Source organism: Phycodurus eques, chromosome 2 (genome assembly GCF_024500275.1).
Source record: "Phycodurus eques isolate BA_2022a chromosome 2, UOR_Pequ_1.1, whole genome shotgun sequence".
Classification (NCBI taxonomy): Eukaryota; Metazoa; Chordata; class Actinopteri; order Syngnathiformes; family Syngnathidae; genus Phycodurus; species Phycodurus eques.
In genome coordinates this window covers 37,036,682-37,060,605 of record NC_084526.1, presented here as the reverse complement: position 1 = coordinate 37,060,605, position 23,924 = coordinate 37,036,682, and the positions used below count along the sequence as shown (strand labels likewise).

The following is a 23,924-nucleotide window of genomic DNA, read 5'->3' as shown; positions in this document are numbered from 1 at the left end:
CAAGCTCCGACTGCAACGGACAATCAAAACTGCTGAAAGGATTGTCGGTAACCCCCTACCCACCATTGAGGACTTGCACGCTGCCAGAACTAAGACAAGGGCGTGCAAAATCCTCTCGGACCGTCTGCACCCCGGTCACCAGCTCTTCCAGCTCCTTCCCTCAGGTAGGCGCTACCGATCAACGCTAACTAGAACTAGTAGACATTCCAACAGCTTCTTCCCTCTTGCGATCAACTTCTTAAACACCTAACCTATAATTCCATTACAACAAGCTGGCAATTTTTTGACTTGAGTTCGTTGTCAGATTTCTGTGGGGCCAATTATTTATTACTTGTGCACTCACTGTAGTTGTCTCGCCATGCTGCACTATTTGCATATACTGGCCACTCATGCCAGAGTAGCATCTGCTCCATTTGCACACTGATTGAGGAGTATCTGTAACATTTGCACAACCGACATTGTCCCAGATGATCGCACTACTTGTCACTTTAAACCGCATACACTCCTTGAAGTCTCAGCGCCCTTTGCACAATGGTCATTGCACCGGACTATTGCAATATTAGTCGTTCGAACTGCTCTAAGTGCTAGAGGACTCTGCATCTTTTTGCACAATTGTTTTTTGTCAATGTCTTTATGTCCCCAAAGTGTTCTGTAAATTGACTGTTTGTTGTACTAGAGCGGCTCCAACTACCGGAGACAAATTCCTTGTGTCTTTTGGACATACTTGGCAAATAAAGATGATTCTGATTCTTACAGGTGCAATGAATCAATCAATGGAATCAATCAATCAATCAAACAATCAATCAGTCAATAATTGTACTCTATATTCATGTATAACTAAATACAGCACAGTAATTACATTTAACATAAGTAAAATAAAGTGGGGTGGGGGGGTCAAACTCCTACAAAACAAAAGTATTTCATTTATATTTTTGTTCAGTCTAAATATACTGTACTATACAAGACTGGTCATATATATTTCCTTTCCTGCCCTAATTATTGGAGGCTCCGTCCATCACAGATAATAGATGATTAAGTGTGCGGTTTGTAGCTTGTTGCACAATGCCGACTTGTTTTGTCTAACATTGCCCAGGATGACATTTTGTACAGATGAGAACCAGGGAGTACGTCGACGATTTGGGGGGCACAAATCTCTTATGTACAATGTAAACTAATCAGCAATGATAAAGTCAGACTGCCGACTGCACTTTCGCTCGTTCGCACGCACGCAAGCAAACACACACACACACACACACGCACACACACACACACAGACACACAGACACACACACGTCACTTACTTTAAAAAAGAATGATGACAAGTCCAAATAATTGCAACTCCAAGCAGAATATGCACAGAATGTGCAAAAAAAATTCAAATCTGACATTGAGTAAATCTAATTTAAATTTTTCTCCAGTGTAAATAAAGTGACTATGTTTTGTAACAGGAAGATTGGATGTCAAGTGGAACTAAATTTAAAACAATTGCTCAAGTCAGTACTCCTACTGTTAAGTATGAACTAAACCTTTTGATTATGAAGGTATTTGCAAAGTTGTTTATCCTTTGCTAGTTGTACCTTTATGTAACCTGTCTTATTTTGTACCTCTGTGTTGTGTTCTGTTTTATGCTACAGTGACATTTCTTGCACCATCAACCCCACGCAGGGTTAGATCGCATGCTACCAGGGCGTCATGTATTGGGGGACGAGTGCCCTGACGCTCAGCAGCCAGTACCCTCTTTAAGGATTGGAGAGATGTTTCTTAACGTACATCTGCAAAGCTTAGCTTGTTCCCATTACATTTACAATGAGGTTGATTTGATACTAGTACTACACGATATTTTGTTTGGCCGTCATCTTTGCGATGTATGCAATAGTCACATCGCACGGTCTGCTGCCAATGTCACCAAATGCAAGATAGCTGGGTTTTAATGAATTATGAGGATTGACTCAAGTTCCAAAGCTCTGCTTCTGAATCTCCATTTAATTGAAACATGATAGAGCTGAGAGGCACGAGGGGTGATAAATTGGAACATCCGATTTCTCATCAAAGCGCCATCTGTTGCTATAACGGTTGGGCGAGCCAGAGGAGAGGGAAGGAGTCGAACCAAGCTCACGAACATTTCCAAACACTTCATGTGATTCGGCCGGTGTGGAAGAACAACACAACCTTAATTAATTTGAGAACAACAACAAGGAGCACAGAGGAGGGGAAAGGAGAGTTTTGTATTTTGTTTTTGAAACCATAAGAAAGAACACCATACATACACTTGAGGGGGAAAAAAATACCCTTTTTCCAAAATACAAAGCAAACCTTGTCTTTTAGTTTTTTAATCTCATTTTACACTTACAGTGAGTACGGAAAGTATTCAGACCCCCTTAAATTTTCACTTTGTTAAATTGCAGCCATTTGCTAAACTCCATCCAGCCAGCCATACATTTTCTGATCCGCTTCTCCTCTCTAGGGTCACGGGCGTGCTGGAGCCTATCCCAGCTATCATCGGGCAGGAGGCAGGGTACACCCTGAACTGGTTGCCAGCCAATTGCAGGGCTCATACAAACAAACAACCATTCACACTCACAATTACACCTCAGAACTGTGAGGCAGATGCTCCAACCACTCGGTCACCGTACCGCTTTGCTAAAATAATTTAAATTAATTTTTCCTTATTAATGTACACACATCACCCCATATTGACAGAAAAAAATGGAATTGTTGAAATTTTTGCAGATTCATGAAAAAAGAAAAACTTAAATATCACACAGCCATAGGTATGCAGACCCTTTGCTGCAACACTCATATATTTGTGCTGTGAATTTTTTTCTGATCATCCTTGAGATGGTTCTATACCTTCATTGGAGTCCAGCTGTGTTTGATTATACTTATTGGACTTGATTAGGAAAGCCACACACCTGTCTGTATAAAACTTTACAGCTCACAGTGCATGTCAGACCAAATGAGAATCATGGGGTCAAAGGAACTGCCTGAAGACAGAGACAGAATTGTGCCAAGGTAGAGATCTGGCCAAGGTTACAAAAAAAATTCTGCTGCACTTAAGGTTCCTAAGAGCACAGAGGCCTCCTGAAATAGAAGATGTTTTGGGACGATCAGAACCCTTCCTAGACCTGGCCGTCCAGCCAAACTGAGCAACTGGGGGAGAAGAGCCCCGGTGAGAGAGGTAAAGATGAACTCAAAGATCACTGTGGCTGAGCTCCAGAGATGCAGTCGGGAGATGGGAGAAAGTTCTAGAGAATCAACCATCACTGCAACTCTCCACCAGTCGGGGCTTTGTGGCAGAGTGGCCCGATGGAAGTCTCTCCTCAGTGCAAGACACACGAAAGCGCGCAGGGTGTTTGCAAAAAAAAAAACCCTGAAGGACTCCAAGATGGTGAGAAAGAAGATTTTTTTTTCTCCTTAATTCTAACCAGAATGTGTGGAGAAAACCAGGCACTGCTCATCACCTCTCCAATACAGTCCCAACAGTGAAGCATGGTGGTGGCAGCATCATGCTGTGGGGGTGTTTTTCAGCTGCAGGGACAGAACAACTGGTTGCAATCGAAGGAAAGATGAATGCGGCCAAGTAAAGGGATATCCTGGACAAAAACCTTCTCCAGAGTGCTCAGGACCTCAGACTGGGCCGAAGGTTCACCTTCCGACAAGGCAATGACCCTAAGCGCACAGCTAAAATAACGAAGGAGTGGCTTCAGAACAACTCTGTGACTGTTCTTCAATGGCCCAGCCAGAGCCCTGACTTAAACCCAATTGAGCATCTCTGGAGAGACCTGAAAATTATTGTCTACCAATGTTCACCATCCAACCTGACAGAATTGGAGAGGATCTGCAAGGAGTAATGGCAGATGATCCCCAAATCCAGGAGTGAAAAACTTGCATCATTCCCAATACGACTCATGGCTGTATTAGCTCAAAAGGGTGCTTCTACTAAATACTGAGCCAAGGGTCTGAATACTTATGGCTGTGTGATATTTCAGTTTTTATTTTTTAATAAATCTGCAAAAAATTCAACAATTCGTTTTTTTCTGTCAATATGGGGTGCTGTGTGTACATTAATGAGGAAAAAAAATAACTTGATTTTAGCAAATGGCTGCAATATAGAGAGAGAGAGAGAGAGAGAGAGAGAGAGAGAGAGAGAGAGAGAGAGAGAGAGAGAGAGAGAGAGAGAGAGAGAGAGAGAGAGAGAGAGAGAGAGAGAGAGAGAGAGAGAGAGAGAGAGAGAGAGAGAGAGAGAGAGAGAGAGAGAGAGTGTCCAGCTGTCCAGCTGTCCAGCACGGTGGACGACTGGTTAGAGCGTCAGCCTCACAGTTCTGAGGACCCGGGTTCAATCCCCGGCCCCGCCTGTGTGGAGTTTGCATGTTCTCCCCGTGCCTGCATGGGTTTACTCTGGTTTTCTCCCACATCCCAAAAACATGCATTAATTGGAGACTCTAAATTGCCCGTAGGTACGGATGGTTGTTTGTTTGTATGTGCCCTGGCTGGCAACCAGTTCAGAGTGTACCCCGCCTCCTGCCCGATGACAGCTGGGATAGGCTCCAGCACGCCCGCGACCCTAGTGAGGAGAAGCAGCTCAGAAAATGGATGGATGGATGGATGGATATATATATAGAGAGAGAGATATTTTACTAGTGCCAAACAGGATTTTGTTATTGTGAACAACAAAAAATATTTCTGCAGCTTAATGATCTGATCATTGTGTTTTTCTTTTTTTTTTATGGCGTGTGTCATGACAAGTGAGGTTTTTCATTTTCACTGGCTCTGGGTCTGTTCTGTTTCAATAGTTAGGTTTTGCAGGAAGAGTCAGGAATTTTGTGAAATTCGGTTAAAAATTTTTTATTTGTGTTTAAGGTAATGAGAAACTGGGTGTCAGTTTCAAGAAATGTGTTTTAGCAACTGAGAAAAACTGTAAATTAAATAAATGAAAATAAATTTGGTTGCACAAGGGTGCACTCCAAATGGGCTGTGGCTGTGTTCAGGAGTGACGAATAAGACTCTAACTTATGTTCAATGAGAGTCCACACACACTTGCCACCAATTTTTAAGTGCCCAAAACCCCAAGACACATCCATAGGGCATGTATAGGGTCTTACAGAAACATTATTTGCTTTATTCACTGAAATTACTGAATGAAGCCGTTGCTTATTGATAAAGTGTGTGTGTGTGTGTGTGTGTGTGTGTGTGTGTGCACGCGCGAGTGAGCAGAGAGAGAGAGAGAGAGAAAGAGAGAGAGAGAGAGAGACAGAATTTTATCCTGCCATTGTAGTCCTATGTACAGCTGAACCTCGGGTGACGAACGACCTGGTTTCCAAAAAATCTTGGGAGAGAAATTAACGCTAGTTATATATTATTTTCGGTTTAAGAAAAGCCTTGGTATGTACCAATGGAATCTATATTTTGCTTCTACTCGTGCTGCTTGACGATCATTGACTCCACGCATAAAGCATTGCGGAAGATGAAAGCTAGTCCGCGGTGTCAGGCTGTTATGCGGAAATTAGGCGGAAGTTCCTCAATCATCCAATCACAAATCTAATAGCGTTGTGATTGAAGTGGTAAAATAAGTCATTTTATTTTCATCAAAAATACAGTACGTATGACATTGAATTGTAGTCTCTTTAATTAAGACAACAAACGGTTAATGTCGGCGTACAAACGGTTAATTTTCGCATCTGTTGTCACAGATGCGACAAGCAGCTGCTGTGTTTATGAATGAACATGGAAGTTAGTGTGATATCTTCGTGCAGAACCTTTTCTAAAATAGTAAACAAAGGGCTAAGTGTCAGAAATTAGAATGGCTCCTAAAAGGAAGCACTTGATGAGCGGAAAGATCTGTGCTGTGCTTCTTCTTGCGTTGTGCAATTGACTTGACTGTTCATTGACTGCGTCATGCAATGCAACTAAAAGGGTACCCACTGTATCTTGTTGTTTTTTTGCTCTTTATTAGACTAAAAAACGGAGAAAGCGCTTGCTGATTATAGTGTGAGAAAAATGATAAAATGAATCTCATGATTAAAATGATTAATTGCATTTCCATTCTTTTCAATGGGAAACATTAGTTTGGTTTAGAACGTTTCAGGTTACAAACAGGGTCATGGAACAAATTAATTTCATAACCCGAGGCATTAGGCATTATGATGGATATTTACACCTATTTATGAAAATTAACCAGTCAGACAGAATGAGATTTTAAAGGGGAGTGATAGAGAACAAACATGAGGGGACGGAAAGACAAATAAACCAGACAGGATACTCGCTGTATGAAAAACAAAACAAAACAAAGCATTAAATGCATACTACATTGTCACGTTGGATTCAAGTTTTATACGGGACGGTGGTGCTACCCCCTGTGAGGGAAGAACAGGACAATGTAGGATACGACATTACAGGACAGGGACAGGAGGGGAAGAGAGCAGAAGGTAGTGGACCTGGATGTGCAACTGGAGTGATACTATTTTCAAACTTTCTTTCAAGTTTGTTTGTACATTTTGTGTGTTGTCTTAGTGTTTATTTGTTGGATGGTGGTCATGTGTGTGGAGCTTTGTGTTCCGGTAGAACGGCTAACTATTGCTAGTAGGTATACAATTGAAACCTGAAATTTACATACACAATTCAAAAAGACACATGCACTTTTTTTTCTCACTGCCTGACGTGTAATCCAACTAAGCTTTTCCTCTTTTAAATCAATTAGGATTACCAAAATCATTTATTTTTGCTGAACGCCAGAATAATGCTAGTTTACATACTATGCCTTTAAACGAAGCTTCTGATATGTTTATTGACAACAATTGAGCTAAATATACATATTATACAACAATTGAGCTAAAGATACATCTTTGGATATTTTTGAGGGCACACCTGAAATACACTGCTTCTTTGTGTAACATCATGGGAAAGTTAAAAAAAAAAAAAAAAAAAAAAGCCAAGAAATCAGGAAGAGAATTATGGATTTGCACACTGGGACAAATACCTTAGTTTTTTTGAGACATGTCCTGGGGACTGACAAAAACAAAACTGAACTGTTTGGTCATTATGAGCATTGTTACATTTGTGGGAAAAGGGGGGAAGCTTGCAATCCTAAGAACACCATCCCAACTGTGACATATGGGGGTGCTGGCAACATGTTGTAGGGGTGTTTTGCTACAGGAGGGACTAGTGCACTTAACAAAATGATGGTATCATGAGGAAAGAACATGTAAATAATGAAACAACATATCAAGACATCAGCCAGGAAGTTTAAGATGAGGTGGTAATGTATTATCCAAATGGACAATGACCCGAAGCATACAGCCAAACTGGTTGCAAAGTGGTTTGAGGATAACAAAGTCAATGTTTTGGAGTGGCCATTTTTTTTTTTTTTGTCCTGCTAGGTCAAGCAGAAAGGAGGATCTGTATCCCTTATATGCTGGAATAGCTTTACTGTGTCACAATGGACTTTTTATGCTGCCACTGTGGTTTCTTAGTATTTTAATGGATATTTATTGGGAGTCAAAGTCGATCAGTCGACCAGAACAAGGTTTTTAGAGTGGTGTGAGAAAAGAAGACAACATAAGACAAAGCACTTGCTGTAAACAAGATGAGGAAAGTAAATTATTATATACCTAGAACAATGACACATTAGGTATGAGTGTTGTATGGGGCAGTAGTGGTACATCCTGTGAGGGAAGGACAGGACAAGAAAGGACAGGACAAGGACAGGAGGTGAAGCATGCAGGACAAGGGTCGTGAACCCGGCTGTACAATAGAAGTGTGGTGGGAGTGGCTATGTAAATTAGAAACGTCAATAGGACTAGAGTGTGAGTGAGGGGATACCCTAGAAATTTGCATGGTCATAAGTTATTTGTCGTAATGAGTGAGTGGCCCCACACCCAGCGAATAAGTCCCAGGTGTGTGTGTCTGCATGCAAGTGTATTGACACTGTTTCACATGCACAATGACCGTCAGAAGTGTCCTGTAATTGCTGCGCCTGCACCGCGGGGGCTGAGGACCCCACCCACCCCATTGAGAGGCGAGGTTGGGCCCAGGAGTCCACCCGAGAGCAGCCCGGTGGACGGAACACATCCCACACCAAGAAATCCAGAACGGTCCACTGGCCACACCGAGGCGCCTCGAAAACTGGCCACCCGGAGGAGGCGTTGCAGTACAGATTAGTTATTTTGGGAAGGACAGCAAGCTTGGAACTTGATGCTGAACAATAGTGACCCCTTTCCAGAGGTTGGTTTTATCTTAGTGGGAAAACCACAAATGGCCCACATTATAGAAATATCCTAGATTTGTACAGACTGACTGGGGGGGAAAACTATAAATGTTGTGAAAGAGATAAGTGAGAAAACCTGTTTTAAGATTATGACACCAAGCCTGCCGAGAAAGTTTATTAAAAAATTAGATATATCTTTGAACAAAAGAATACAGTACTGTAGGTGATCTGCAATGGAGAATCCTAGATAATGCTATTGCAGTCAATGTTTTTTTAATTTTTAAATTAATTAATCCTCCAATAAATACCAAATGCCCCTGTGTTTTTAGAGAAACAGTTTTCAGTTGTTTTATGGATTGTATAAGACTGACTTTAGACTTTGGTGAGAAATGATACAAAACAGCTTTAAATTTTTCATAACATGAAGCTAAATTGTAAATTTATAAACAAAGCAAAATTAAAATAGAGAACATGCATTGTTGTTGCTTTGTTTATATATATATATGTATATATTGTAAATGTGAGAATATTAATAGATGTTAAGTTTTATATATTGGACAATTTCAATAATTTTGTTGAGAAATTGTTCTATAATGATGTCATCTGTTCCTTTACAGATGATCAAATTTTTAGTCTGTTTTTGTTTGTTTGTTTTCTCCTCATATGAATGAAAGTTATCTGAATTACATATATTGATGATGTACTAAAAATCTTTGTCAAATAATATATTTTTAATCAAATCAATTCTCTCTCTCTCTCTCTCTTTCTCTCTCTCCCTCTCTCTCTCTCTCTCTCTCGTTCTTGTTTCCGACCACTGTCTACACTGCTCCCCAGAGAAAGAAAAAACAACAATCCAGCCTGCACCTTGTTGTCCATTACCATCTGAGGTCGGTTTTATTCTGGATGTCTGCCATCTGATGATGCAAAAATGCAAAATAAAATAGAGTGAAACAACAGCTGTAGATTTTTCAAACATACTGGCTGAATTAAAAATGTAGTAGTCATCCAAACAGAAATTGTTCAATATTACAGAGCCCACCACTGACCAAAACATTTCTTGGCTATCTCAAAAAGACTATCTCTCTAGCAGGGTCTCCTTTAGCTCCCCAAAAATGACAAGGAATTCCATTTTCACAAGAGTTCCCTTGGTGTAAACAAGTTCCTGAAAGTTATTAGTAAAGTTCCTGCGTTGTGAAATGTACCCAGTGGCTGACTGGGAACCAGTTATTTATGAATACAATGAAAAAGAGAAATGGGCATTTGGACTGGGAATAAGCATTCATTATATTCACATACTTCTACACAAGATGAAAGAAATATAACCAATGTTACCCCAAAGTTTGAGAAATAAAGCCATAACCAAAACACAAAGTATAAGCCCTAGTATGGTATAAGTCAACTCAAAATGCACACAGGAGAAATCAAAGTGTTGTCGTGACTCTGACCCAGTTGCCAAAACCTCCCCCACAACTTGATAAGCTGCCTTCTTCCAAGCCGGCCTGGTGTGAGATGGCCACTAAGAGGACGCCTGGCGTATGTCAAGTGGACCCTAAAGTAATTAGCAGGTCCCTTCGAAATCTTGGTTTACAGTCATCAAAGAGTCCTTTTCTTCATTTGACAGCAGCCAATAGGTTGGGGATCCTCTCTCCGAGAAGACCAAGCTGGGACAGATCGACAACAGAGCGCAAATACAGCAATGAACTATTTGCTTAATATTAAACATGCAAGCAAGGTGCTACTTACTGACGTTTGAGAGAACTGCAACCCATGGACTTCCATTCAGGGTTGTTTTTAACTGAAGATAAAATGTCCGTTTTGATATTTCATGAATGCTGCAGAAATATTTCAAATGTATGCCTTGATGTCTGTGTCAGTGTGTCAACTTTACAGGTGCAGCTGCAGTTTATCAGTTTTAACATTAAATATCTTGTCTTTGTAACTATATAGTGTATTCAATTAAATATAGGTCGAACATGATTTGAAAATCATTGTATTCTGTTTTTATTTATGTTTAACACAACGTCCCAACTTTATTGGAATTGGGGTTGTACTAGTCAGAGTACAAAGTTGAGAGTATTTTATATTAAGATATAATTTTTACACCGTTCTTATGGCTAAAATGCAGACTAAAATTCAGGTCGATGGGTGTGGTCTTCTCCAACCTTCTTCTTCGCCGCAAGGCCAATGGGCAGGAAAGTTACGAGCGCACCCCGAGGGGACAACAATTTTTCTTCTTCCGCCTCTTTTGTATTTGTTTTATTTTTCTGCATTGTTTTTTTCTCCAACTAAACCTGCTGCGGTTTCCTCCTGAGATGTCCTGAGAAAGATCATCCCCAATGACCAACTGATCTACGGTTTTGAGTACAGCACAACAAGCGTTGCCAGAATGTACAATATTAATGCCCAATAATTTTGGGGAAATCACGAGCTTCACACAAAAACGCAACATTGCTCTCTCTCTCTCGTTCGGACTTAACGCATTAAACGCTCTTGTTTTCAACTTTAGTCCAGCAACACACCGTCCTATCTTCCGTTGTCGTTACTATTAGTGTTATTTTCTTTCTATAGTTAAACCCCTTTGTGTGTTTCCCTATAGATCCCTTGTAGCTATTAAATTCATTCATTCATTCATCTTCTGTTCCACTTACCCTCACTAGAATCGCGGGCATGCTGGAGCCTATCCCAGCTACCTTGGGCGAGAGACGGGGTACACCCTGAACTGGTCGTCAGCCAATCGCAGGGCACATATAAACAAACAACCATTTGCACTCAAACTGACACCTACGGGCAATGTAGAGTTTTCAATTAACATAGCCTGCATGTTTTTCATGCAACAGACAGTCAAATCACGACCTCAGATGCAGAGTATCTTGGTAAGGGGCAGTGGCACAATTTTTTTACATTATCACTGGATCAAATGTCCATCATGAGTCTCTTACAGTGAGAACCGACACAGTAAACGCTTCCCTTCTGCAGTAATAGCAGGGACTCAATTGCTCAACTCAGTCATATTATGTCGAAATGTCTTACCTTCATAAGAACAGACTCGCTGAGCTTTTCTCTGTTGACTATCTTTATAGCAACCTTCTGGCATGTGACACAATGGACGCCCAGCTTGACAAGACCTGTAACAAAAATATGACATCAAATTTAGAAAAAATAAATCTCCTATTCAGGCTCAGTTGTCTGGTTTGAAAACTGTTATAGTTATACCAAGTGTGATGTCAATGTGTAGCAGAAGCCCTTTGAGACATTTGTGATTAAGGGCTGTACAAATAAATTTGACTTAACTTTAGTTAAAGTTATTAATGTACAATCAAAGAACAGGGCTGAAAATGGGTTTTTGTTCTTTCACAACATATTTTTCTTGTCAATAAAACGACAAAAAGGATGGTTTAGTCATTGTATATGCAGTGTATGGATGTTCCATTAAAAGGTTCTCTGCAGAGTAACTACTGGAAATTATCTTAATTAGAATTTGTGCCTTCTGAGAACCGCACTAGGTATGCTAATAACAGAAAACTTATGATCAAAACATTCTCTGGCATTGGTAACTGGCATTGGTAGAATGAAACATAGATGAAAATGTATTAAAAGACTTTGTACTTCTACAGGTAATACAAAATTTTATTGTGGATTATGCTTCATACAATAAATAATGCTAATCCACATTATTCCTTGGCTAACACCCAGAAGTAGTTGAATCTGTGGCTACAAGAGCAATGTTTTAAACATGCACTCCGACCGGAAAAAGAGTGTTGTAAAACTGTTCAGATTCTCTGTACAGTTTCCACCACCTACCCAGGGATGAGGACTCCATAAGGATGTCATGTGGCTGAAAAAGCATTCACCCATCCATCAATTTTCTGTACCGCTTATCCTCACTAGGGTCGCGGGCGTTCTGGAGCCTATCCCAGCTATCCCGGACAAAACGACTGAAAAACCTTCATTTGAAACGACCGTCTAAAACGTGTGTCTGCTCCTTTCATTTTGTGGACAAAAAGCCCGCAAAGGGAGACACGCATCTTACTTTGTGCTTGGATTACCACAAACCACCAGGGAAGAGACGCCGGGTGTTTAGGATGATTGAGAGCAGTGTCACAAGAACATCAGGTATAATTTCGCATGTATGGAGGACATGACACTTGTAGTATTAGTCAGCCAACAACATGTACTTTTAGCTTTGAACAGCTCATATGTGACGTGCGTTTCCACTGCTGGTCAGTATTGATATAAACCGGCCATATTTTCCGCATACAGATAACAGATTGTTCAACGAGTCATTATTTTAATCTTAATCTGCATTTAATATTGTAGCTGTTATTATGAACCAGATTTTTCCTTGGTTTTTGGAGGAGCACATACTTGATGATGATGGTGATATGGTTATCAGTGGGAAGTAGTGGAGTTGATGGAAGATTAATGGGGTGGGGTCAGGTGGGTGTAAGAAAAGTGTTCTAGGGTTCTGGTAGCATGCAGCATGTCTTGATAATTATGTACTACTGTATAATATAACGCTCAGATGAGATGGATCAGGCCAGGTGAGGAACTGTGCACAGCAGTAAAGTCATCCCGTGATACCCAAACACAATGGCCAAACCCAGGGATGACACCTATTCTTCATCCATCATTTGTGAAATGCATACACCTACACCCACATCAGAATAAAAAACAATTCTACTCTTTTATGCATAATATAGGTTAAAATGTGTCGGTGACATGGTTTAACATTGGCATCTATGCGGTTTGTCATTTGAATCCAAAAGCCTTTGACACCAAAATCACTTGCAAACGACAAGTTTTGAAATCACTGACAGTGTGACATAGTTCAGTTAATTCTATTTGTACATTCATTTCATATATTATACCTGACCACTGTGTCCCGAGCCGATCTTTGAGATCGGATATCGGTCCGATGTCAGCAAAAAAAAAAAAAAAACGAGTATCGGATCGGACTGGATTTAAATCACCGCAGTCCATTACATGCTCCGCTCCAGCACATCTATCCAGCAGTGCCCAGACGGCATGCAGCTCCCACATGATCACAACAACAGGATGCTAAGGTGCTACCATAGTAGCAAGTAGTAAGAATGAATGTTGCTTGCTTAAAGTCGTTTATTTAGTTGAAGTTCACTGTGCAACTAACCACACATAACAAAATAATTACACCTATTAAATTTTCAAATACATCACAGACTTCTTTTTTTTCTTCGTTTGTGTTTACAAAAATTGCTCGCTCAAAGCTAACACACAATGAATGAAAAACGCTATTGATGAGCTAATTAACATTTGCATCTAACCTGCGGCACTTATATCTCTCAAAATAACGAATATTGGTACATAAACGCTGTATAAATTAATACAAACAGGCAATATAACAATACTCTGGCATATATTCCTCAACCTCTGTGAAAAACGAGATGTATTAACAATATTTGATCGTGACTACTTTCTTTGTTACTGCACGTTCGTATCTCAGCGTGTGCACCACACTGCCCCCCAGAGGTCAAGACCTGCACAGATCAGTTACTTTATGTAACCCATTGGTTAAAGTGGCACTAAACAGGCCCAAAAAAAATGTCATTTAAATTTGACACACCGCAGACAAGAGTAACGTTATCAAGCCTGCCAAATTTGAATGAATAAAAAAAATCGCTAAGTAGATAAAATCAGGCTTCAAAACTTGAATAATAAGGACCACCTCTCAGCTCTCAGACGCTGTGGGCGTGATGAATGGATGCGCCAAAAGGAATCAAACATACTAAGGGGGAGATAGCTGATACGATTTAAAGTCACGTTTGGAAGCTCAACCTCAAAATTGAACCGTTATTGTGAACGATAATCATAAAAATAAGCACACAGGTCAACTTACCCTCGTTGTTGGTGACATAATGTCACAGCCGAACATAGCACTTGTTAAGAGCGGGACGTTAGGAGGAAGCCCAGGTAGTTAGACAGTCGGCACTGCCCCATTCACTCGTATCAAGTTACCCATGAAGCCATGTTGTCTCTGATGAAAGTTTACAAAACTATCTGTCATAAAATGTGCACTGCAGAGTCATGTGGTGGTGTTGATGTCGTGTCTTCAAAAAGTCAATCCATTGCTTTTTTCTTTACCAGTATCAAGTTACCCACGAAGCCATGTTGTCTGTGGTGAAAGTTTACAAAACTATCTGTCGTAAAATGCACACTGCAGAGTCGGGTGGTGGTGTTGATGTTGAGCTCGCTATATGCGTGTGTCTTCAAAAAGTCAACCCATCGCTTTTTTATTTCCTCATTTAAATAATGTCACCAACCTGTTCTATAAATTGAGGCATCCAGCAAAGATGCATTTTTGGGGTGGAGCTATCATTACCATGCTAACTGCTCGCTGAAGTGGTAAATGAGGCTTGTTATGGAAGCGAAGCACAACTAACTCACAACTGAGCAGCATAGCCAAACGAAATGTCACTTTGTCCTTAAATATTCCTTCTTTCCTTAAAAACGTCCTTATCCTTATAATAGGAGGGAACTTGCGCAAGAAAGTATAAACCCCAGCCCCATTTGGTTATTTTGTCCACCTGTTCTCGTCAACCTCTAGCTTGTGTCAATCCAATCAACTCCCTCCAGCCACTCGTGTCTTGTCCAGGTCGTCAGTTTGTTTGTATTTAGTTCCCTGCTTTCTTTCAGTCTGTGTTGCTGCATTGTCATTGGTTGGTTTATTGTCAATCAGTTCTCGTTTCATGTCTTGCTTCCTGTTTTTGAGGTTACTCTAAGTGTTTCTTTGTTACTTTGATTATTGATTTTTGAGACTTTGTTAAGTTAGTATTTAGATTTCTCTGTTTTTGTAAATAAATATAGTTTTTATAAATATATATATATATATATATATATATATAAAATCATTGCACTCCTGCCTGGCCTCCCTGCTTCACTGCGCTTGTATCCACCACCTTCTTGTCTCCAACACTGTGAAAACCTGATAGTTATAATTAAATGCACTGTGATATACAGCATCAAATGTTCTCAAAAGAGAATGTGTCTATAAATCACAATGCCAGCATCTATTACTGCAAGTTAATATTTTTCAGAGGAAAAAATAGAAAGAGGAAAAAAATATAGGAAACAAGACAAAATAGGCTATCGTCAACAATGTGGATTTTATTTTTAAACCAGGTGCTACGATAATCCTCATTGGATGGCAGCCATCAGTGTTAATTGGAAAATATTCAATGCAAATTAATGAAGACGAAATGGGCCCAGCATAGACCCATGAGGAACACCCATATTGACCATTAAAGGTGAGAAACTGGGATTCTAGATTGAGACAAATTTTGACAAATGTGGCACAAGTTTTAGTACTAAGTCAGAGTAAATGGCTGCAGATGCCAAAGTGAGCTAAATGACTGGTTTTGCACAGAAATATGCTGTGTACAGTACTTGGTTTGACAAATGTGCCTCTTGGTTGCTGCACATGAATTGCGCAAATCCCACTTTTACTACTCATTGTATATATTTGATGTCACAACAAAAATGTCAAGATGGCTTTATCTATTCCTGAAACACAATGACAATCCTTCTCCGTCAAAGCCTAGACACACGGGACTGTATACTACTATGTCCCAATAGTCTGCATGAAGCACTGTAAATGCCAGTGCACGTATGTACCTCTTCATTAACACGCGCTGCACATCATATTTCACAGACAATGAGTGCTTCAGAATCTGAAAAGTGATTTCCCTACAGGGTTTCACAAGAAAAAACAGTGATTAGGGTGTTTGAGCCAAAAGGACAGCGCGGGGTTTCTTTTATACAGTATGTTCACTTAGAAGTGAAATGATATCCTGAGCGACATTCCCTGGGTGACATTGATCTTGTCAGAGCAGCTCATGGATGGTTGCAATTGCTTGGCACAATTCAAGGTTAGAAAGATCTTAGGTGGCGGATGGATGTATGGATGGACAGATATATTTTGTAGAGGTTTTTGTGGATGAATATTTTTTTGTAGAGGAATAATTTTTGTTTCTGACATTTCAAAAATGTTTCAATGTTCACTTTCTCCTCGTTGCCTCTCATTTTACCTGTTAGACCTCATAATGGTTACGCAAAGTTGTACCCTTTGTGCTGTGGTATTTAAAGATACAAAATTAGCCACCACAATTTCTCTGAGGTTTGATGAATCACATTACACACGCTATATTAATCTATTTTAACATACTCCCCCCAGAATTCGCAAAATGAACTTGCCTGCTTGGCAGATGCAATCCTGTGTGGGCCCAATTACTAGAACAGCTTCCATTACTATTTGGATGAGCAATAAGGTTTGCGCCTGTTTTTGCAAATGCAAACCTTTGGTTCCTCAGTCTTGTTCGCGCTAAATGCAACTCTTCATGTTAGTTTTAAAATAATATACTTTAATGTTACGCTTACATAATATTAATGACAGCTGGACAGGTTTATCAGCGACTACTTGTTGGAAATGTGAACACTGCAATAGCAGAAATATTGAAATATTCATTGTTATATTCACTGTTGCTTTAGTAACAGTTGCACATTTGCATCATCACACTTAATGTGTGTAAAGTCAAATCAATCAGTTTATAGTACAGTCAGTAGTGGCATGTGACAAGAACCAATTATTGACCACAAAATAGGGACAGATATGTTCAGACCATTCCCATTCGTCCTTATTAGAATGATAAATGTCTTCATACATTTGAAAAGGGCTGCTAAAAGAAAAGAATGGAGATCATTATCAGGTCAGGGGAATTGCTCTAAGAACACAAAACGGGGAAGACAACCTGACTCCTGAGGTGAATCAGAGTAACAAGCTCTAGCAGGAAAATATGCTATATCTCATTTTCTGTTAATGGTTCAGTGTTTCAGCGTTGATTATTTTTATGATGTCCTTGGGATACATTTTAAAGACCAAACGTCAAATATACATAAATATAACTGTGGCTGATTTCTTCTGTTGTGTGTTTTTTACCCCCATTTTCCCAACCACCTATAGTTGTTTGACATGAGATGCGCTAACTGCCTCTTACATTTCAGCAAAACCTCCCAAAAACTAGGTCTGAGTTGTAGCCTATTTACTGTATATCCTGTTACCAATACAGCTAACATCTAAGTTGCTCAATGCCAATCCCACCAAAATCGAAAAAAGGATGAGGCAGATTTTGCATTCGCAAAAGTATACAGTAATTGTGCTTACATCAGGTCAGTGTATTGCTTCCCACCTGTGATACCTTTCTTTGTGCGACCCAATCATCTCAGTTAAGAGCCCACCTCTGTTCTCTAACATTGATTAAGTGCTGCCACTGGTTGTAGTCATAAGGCAGAAACGCATGTGGCCATCCCAACAGAGCGACTCATTGTCGTGGGCCCCCACTGAGACAAATGAAAGGGATGGTGATTGGGCTGAACATTGATTTCTTACTCTGAAATAAACATTGCATATTGTTAATGGTTCCATTTGGGGTTTCCAGACCAATGAAGAAGTAATGATGATGGTTTGGATAGCTGCCCATCCATTCTCTATAGCGCTTATCCTCTTCAGGGTCACAGGGAGTTGGAGCCTATACTTAGCTGACTTTGGGTAAAAGGCGGACTACACCCTACAATGGTCACCAGTCAATCACAGGGCACATACAGTATGTATAGAGTAGGGCTGCACAATATTTTGTTTGATCATCGTCATCGCGATATGCATATGTGCGATACTCACATCACAAAGGTCTTGACGATGTAGGGGGGGAAAGAACTCAGTTACTCAACATGCACAATGACAATTGTACTTTGAATAGAAAAGTATAAAAAGTAATATACAGAACGTAACTAGTTGACAAATGATAATTTAGTCATCTAGGACCCACTCTGTCCCTCCTTCTATGTAAATTTCATATTTTGAAGCTTTCATTTAACATCTGCTTATCAGCAGATCCCATGAAATTGGTATACTGTCTTGACGTTTATGTGCAAAGATCTAAAGTTAATGCTTGTAAATACACTACAAAAATAGAAATGTATTTAAATGTTGTGATGCAGATGCAGGATGCTGAGAGCATGAAAAGACAGCAGAGCCAAAGGAACCTTTCGTTAACACGTCTATTTTACAAGACAATTTGAATTAATTTGTCCGTGTTCTATATGCTACACGCGCACACACAAATACACACATGCATGCACGCACACACACACACACACACATAAGAAGAAATACGAGCATATCTGTGTCAAGGTTATGCGGCACTCCATCATTCAACTTCCCCTTTCTTTTTTCAACAGACAATATGAATGCATAGAAAATAAGTAACTCCTCCTCCACATTCCACAAAGCTAGCTACCCTTTTCCATTAATGAGGTATTTAATAAAAGCAACTCCTCCTTCTCTATTCCGATTTTGCCCTCAATCTGCATTGAGAGAGGGGGAGAAGAGGAATACGAAGAGACCAAGAAAGCCAAGTCAATCGTTGAGAGAGAGGGAAACGAAGGACAGAAAAGTGTAAGGTAATTAGAAGATGCAGCTGAAATAGAAAGATACACAATAAAATTTCCATTTTGGATACGTTTGTTATGTATATATAAATTAAAAGAGTTGAAATCAACACTTGCCCAGAGTTTATATGTTTATATGGCAACCACTGGTTCCGAGTTAAAGTACCGTATTTTCACGACCATAAGGCGCATTTAAAAGTCTTAAATTTTCTCCAAAATGGACGGGGCGCCTTATAATGCGGCACGCCTTATGTTTGCACTGAGTTCCAAAATCTAGAAATGTTGTTGTGTGAGGAGCGCTCCGCTTGACTGACTGGGAGCATTTCCTGCCGACACGCTGCTTTTATAGAGGAAAGGCGGACGTGACTGAGGACAGCATGCGGACATTAAAGGGGGAAGGGTGCGCTTGAAGGAGGACGCTAAAGGCACGCCCCCAGTAGGTATAAAGTATGTTCATTGTGCAAAACAACATCGGATTGGCTAAGGACCCCCGAAAATGGCACCTGCGAAGAGACACGCATTACGAAGCACAGTTTAAACTGCAAGCTATCAGTTACGCAGAGGAACATGGAAATCAAGCAGCCGCGAGAGAATTCAAGATCAACGAATCCATGGTTCGCAAGTGGCGGAAGCAGAAAAACGAGGTTCGCCAAGTCAAGAAGACGAGGTGGCCCGAGTTGGAAGATCAACTCGGGCAATAGATTAATCAAATCAAAGAACAGCCGGGAGAAGCGTCTCTACAGTCACCATTCGACTGAGTGCAATAACTCGGAGCTTGCCATCATTCCGGGAGGCTTGACGAAGGAACTCCAACCGCTGGACATCGGTGTAAACAAGGCGTTAAAAGTCAGCTGAACCCTAAATTTAAGAATCCCTTAATATATTTAACAATACTAAAGTGATAAGGTTTTTTCAATCCATATTGTTCATTCCACCCTGAGCAGCATTATATTGGCTGATAAACAGCTGTATGTTTTACAAATGATTATTAATACACCAATACAAATGTATCTGCTAATTGCAAGCAGCCTGCTGGTTGTTATTACAGCAGGGCCTCTTGCAAATCCACCACACTGACAGTCAGTTACACTTAAATTACATTTATTTTCAGGAGAGCAGATAATAAGAATTCTAAGCTAAAACCAGATAAAATAGACATATGTTAATTCCATAAGACTTCCAAATTAGTTAAAATAAAACATTCATTTGAACCTATTACACATCTATAACCAGTGTTCACATGCAAATCCAGTGAAATATTCTGCTCTGTAAGGCAGTGCCTCAAGTCAGAGGTTCATAATTAGTCTCTGCATTTTCACCTTCTCCAGAGATTTATACTCACTCCTCAGTTCTGCCTCCCATCCCTTTCTGTGGTTCTATCGCGTGGAGACTTTACATTTCCTCTACAAATTAATTTCTATCATGATTAGGACCTGACCCGACTTGCCTGTCAGACCACAGCTCTTAATGAAGTGCTGATGTCTTCCTCACAAAAGCACGCCTATTAACTACTGCTAATGCAGCAAATCACAAAGGACTCCCATACAAAGAGGGTACAGGTTTTTAGAACGCTGCAGATTATTTTAGGAAAAAGCTGTACTTTAGGCTCGAGACTGCAGCATGTGCAACATGCAGTGTAAAACACATTGTAATGTGCAAGAGTCACTTGTTTTGAGAATTACCCTCTGGTTATGTTAGAATATTTTAAAAGTTTCCTCTCGTAGACTGAGTATTGCTAAACTTCTGGTTCATCAATCAAATATTAGTAATACATGCAAAAACAGTACATGCATTACATTGTATGCTTACAAAGTGTTGCTGAAATTGAGCTTACAAATTGTGGGGAACTGATTGCCCCAAAAATTCTTTATTTCCCCCAATTTCTTTGCCACTGGTTGTTTCAGACTCAGCAAAAAAAAAAAATGATTAAACAGAACAGCCAACCCCCTACCACCACACACACCCCATAGGTTGTTAAAGTGTGTTTGACACTCTGATGCTCCCCAAGGCCACAGACCAGGTGAATCTGACAGCTGCTCAAAGTCTACTATTCAGTCACTCTATGTCACACTAGTGTGCCGTGAGATATTGACTGGTGTACCGTGGGAAATTTCTAATTTTACCTAATTGGTCTAAAAAATTATTGTTCGAAAACAAATTAGCTATTATCCGCAAATAAGGTGTCGTTGTAGAGTGTCTTTGCTGTCTAGTCACTCGTGATCCGCAGAGTAATACTCTTCCATATCAGTAGATGGCAGCAGGTAGCTAATTGCTTTGTACTTTGAGACAAGAGAATTAGTGATGCATGGATGCGTCAGGTGGCAGTGACAGTGGCATTGTGGCTAGCGAGACTATATGGTGACAAAGATGGAAACATTTTTGAAAAGGAAAGATGCTAACTCCGAACTGGACCCTGGAAAAAATTCTGACCCAGATGAAGGCCCAAGTATGAGCGGAGATAAGCAAATAAGCATAGACAATATAGACATGCTGTGGTGAAAGCTGTATTCTTTCTTGAGAATTATTTGGATCAGAACTTCAGAGCAGTTAGGGTTAAGCAGGTGATTGGGGTGGGGGGGGGGGGGGGGGGGGTCATCTGAGGTAGCTGATTGTTTGTTACATTGAAGCACTTTTGTACAGTACAAAATTATTGTTTTGTATGTTTTTTTCGTGGCCTAAAACACCCAGTACAGTTCAAAGTTATCCATCCATCCATCCATTTTCTGAGCCGCTTCTCCTCAGTAGGGTTGCGGGCGTGCTGGCCTATCCCAGCTATCATTGGGCAGGAGGCGGGGTACACCCTGATCTGGTTGCCAGCCAATCGCAGGGCACATACAAACAAACAACCATTCGCACTCACATGCACACCTACGGGCAATTTAGAGTAATCAATTAACCTACCATGCATGTTTTTGGGATGTGGGAGGAAACCAGAGTGTCCGGTAGAAAACCCACGCAGGCACGGGGAGAACATGCAAACTCCACACAGGCGTGCCACAGTTCAAGGTTACTACAAATGTTTGAAAGTTTCACATTTTATCGGTGTCCTTGACATTGTTGACGCACAGTACTCCTAATAAGCAAGTCACTTTCATGAGCCGCAAGGAAGCCGTTTTGGCAACAGGATTTTTTTTTCAAATCCTTTGCCAAAGGCGAACGGCTTGGCATTGCAATTTTTCTTTTATTTTTCTCACTGTACCAAACTCCAGAGACTTGTGTTTGCATTCCTCAGAGTTAACTGAGCCGCCAGGCTGCTCTCTCTCTCTCTCTCTCTCTGTGCTGCGCTCTATAGCACAATAGACAATAGATAAACGTCATTACATGCCACTGCGTCAATACCCCACATTCAACATGGCCACCACGTAGGCACGTCTTTTGGAATCGGATCTGCTCATATTGTATATCTGTGAGCTGGACAAAGGTCAGTCGCATTCTCCGCGTGCATTGCACCAATTGCAACAACGGCCAATTCTGGAACTAACAGACTTTGTGAATGGCAGTTTAAGTTAAAAATGTAAACTATTTTCAGACACATTGTTCAGTCCCGACGGTCACTTATATCCGATATCCGTTGTATCGGGGTCCGTTTTATCCAGGTTCTGCTGTATGTCAAATTTAACAAATTAGAAATGACATCAAGCAAACATAAATATCAGTGTCGCATGAAAAATCTAACTTCCATTGGCATTGAAACTGCCCCCTAATAGCAATTGCTGCTGTTATAGAATCATACTGTAATTCAGCTGTGTCACCACCAAACAGTGACCCACCCTTTGTTTTTCAGCTGCTTGGTATCTGCTGATGAAAACGGGCAATGATAAGCTAAGTTGTTTCGCGTGGCTAGCAACTGTCTCCTGTCCTCTTTCCTGTATGTGTTATGTACAGTATGTGGCTGAAGAGCATGGGGAGTGGCTTAGGAGATGAGCACCAGGTGAGTTAAATGTTATACATTTAATAATCAAGGTACTCTTTAAATCGGCAGCACCAGGCTGATCTTGGGGGGATGCCTGAAGAGAGAGAATGACGCTCAAAGATAGTGGATGTGATTGCTGAGCTGAACTTGCTGACAACACGGAAGATATCGCATTTGGAGCTCAGCAATAACACCAAGAGCAGGTTCATCCTACCAGCAATTTATTCACAGTTCATATACAGTCCCACTATGCACAGTCAAGCTTTTCAGATCTTTCTGGCAGGTCATCGTACACAGAGCAAAAAGAGAGTAGTCCAGACTAGACTAAATCCTGTAAAATTCTGCATTCTTTTGCATTGTAAAGAATACAGTTCTGTGAAAATTAATCCTTGCGTTGGTAATCGTTAAAACATTTAACAGTGTCACTACAAAACAGTTTGGTTTGGTGGAATCCAATTGTCTATGCAATGCCATAAGATGTACAGGTATCGTTGTATTTTTTATGTATGTTTAATGTATAAAATGTAGGCTATACATTTATGGGCAGGTAATCACTTTCTTTCTTATACATTTACAGCAGTTCCTACTTTAGTTCGTATGTTTTGATGGTCAGTTTAGGTTTTGAGAATTATTATGCATGTGAGGAAAATGGAAAAAAAATACATTCCAAATTTGATAAATAGATTTAATTTTGAAATATAATACTATATTTTACAGTTCCAAATACCTGTGACTTAAAGTTTTGTGCCTTTATAAAAAAAAAATCACTTTGATCAGTTATAACAACTGGTAAATTCGAGGTCACTGTGCTGCCCAGAGGCGCTATATTGATCAGGAAAACCTGAACTTTCGTTTCATTTTAAATGTCATTAAATCTGTTTCTGTTTACACAAAATATAAGGAGTTTCATGCTTTGCATTTAGTTCCCTTACGGTACCAACTTTAATATGATATTAAAACCGAGTTATACCAAAAAGGGGTGGGTAAAAATAGCGATTCATCAATGCATTGCAATTTTTCTTTTCGCAATTTAATATTGATTCTGCAAATCTGCTGAATCGATACACCTGCTGGCCACTGTGAGGCACTGTGCATGTGGTTCGCCTTGAATGGACAAAAGACAAACAATGGCGACTGAAGCAAATAGAGGCTTAAACCGAGTGACTTCTACTTTTAAATCTGACATTTGAGGTCATTTTGGATTCCCCTGTAAATCCAGCAGACAGAAATGGAAAAAAGACACTCCAACCACGACACACAATTCCAACACGAAAACACGCCAGACAGAAGTTGCCGTCATTGAAGTCGACGGAAAGAGCGACTGACCCCTAC

The 23,924-nt window shown here is 40.2% G+C and overlaps 1 protein-coding gene across 10 annotated transcripts in view; it reads right to left on the bottom strand.

Moving 5' to 3' along the window:
* LOC133399205 (serine/threonine-protein kinase BRSK2-like) overlaps positions 1–23,924 on the bottom strand; it is a 156,399-nt gene that overhangs the window by 79,163 nt on the left and 53,312 nt on the right. For all 10 annotated transcript variants that reach the window (XM_061670540.1, XM_061670541.1, XM_061670546.1 and 7 more), the window contains exon 2: positions 11,234–11,328. In XM_061670540.1, the coding sequence (XP_061526524.1) occupies positions 11,234–11,328 (95 nt within the window). The remainder of the gene's footprint in view (positions 1–11,233; positions 11,329–23,924) is intronic.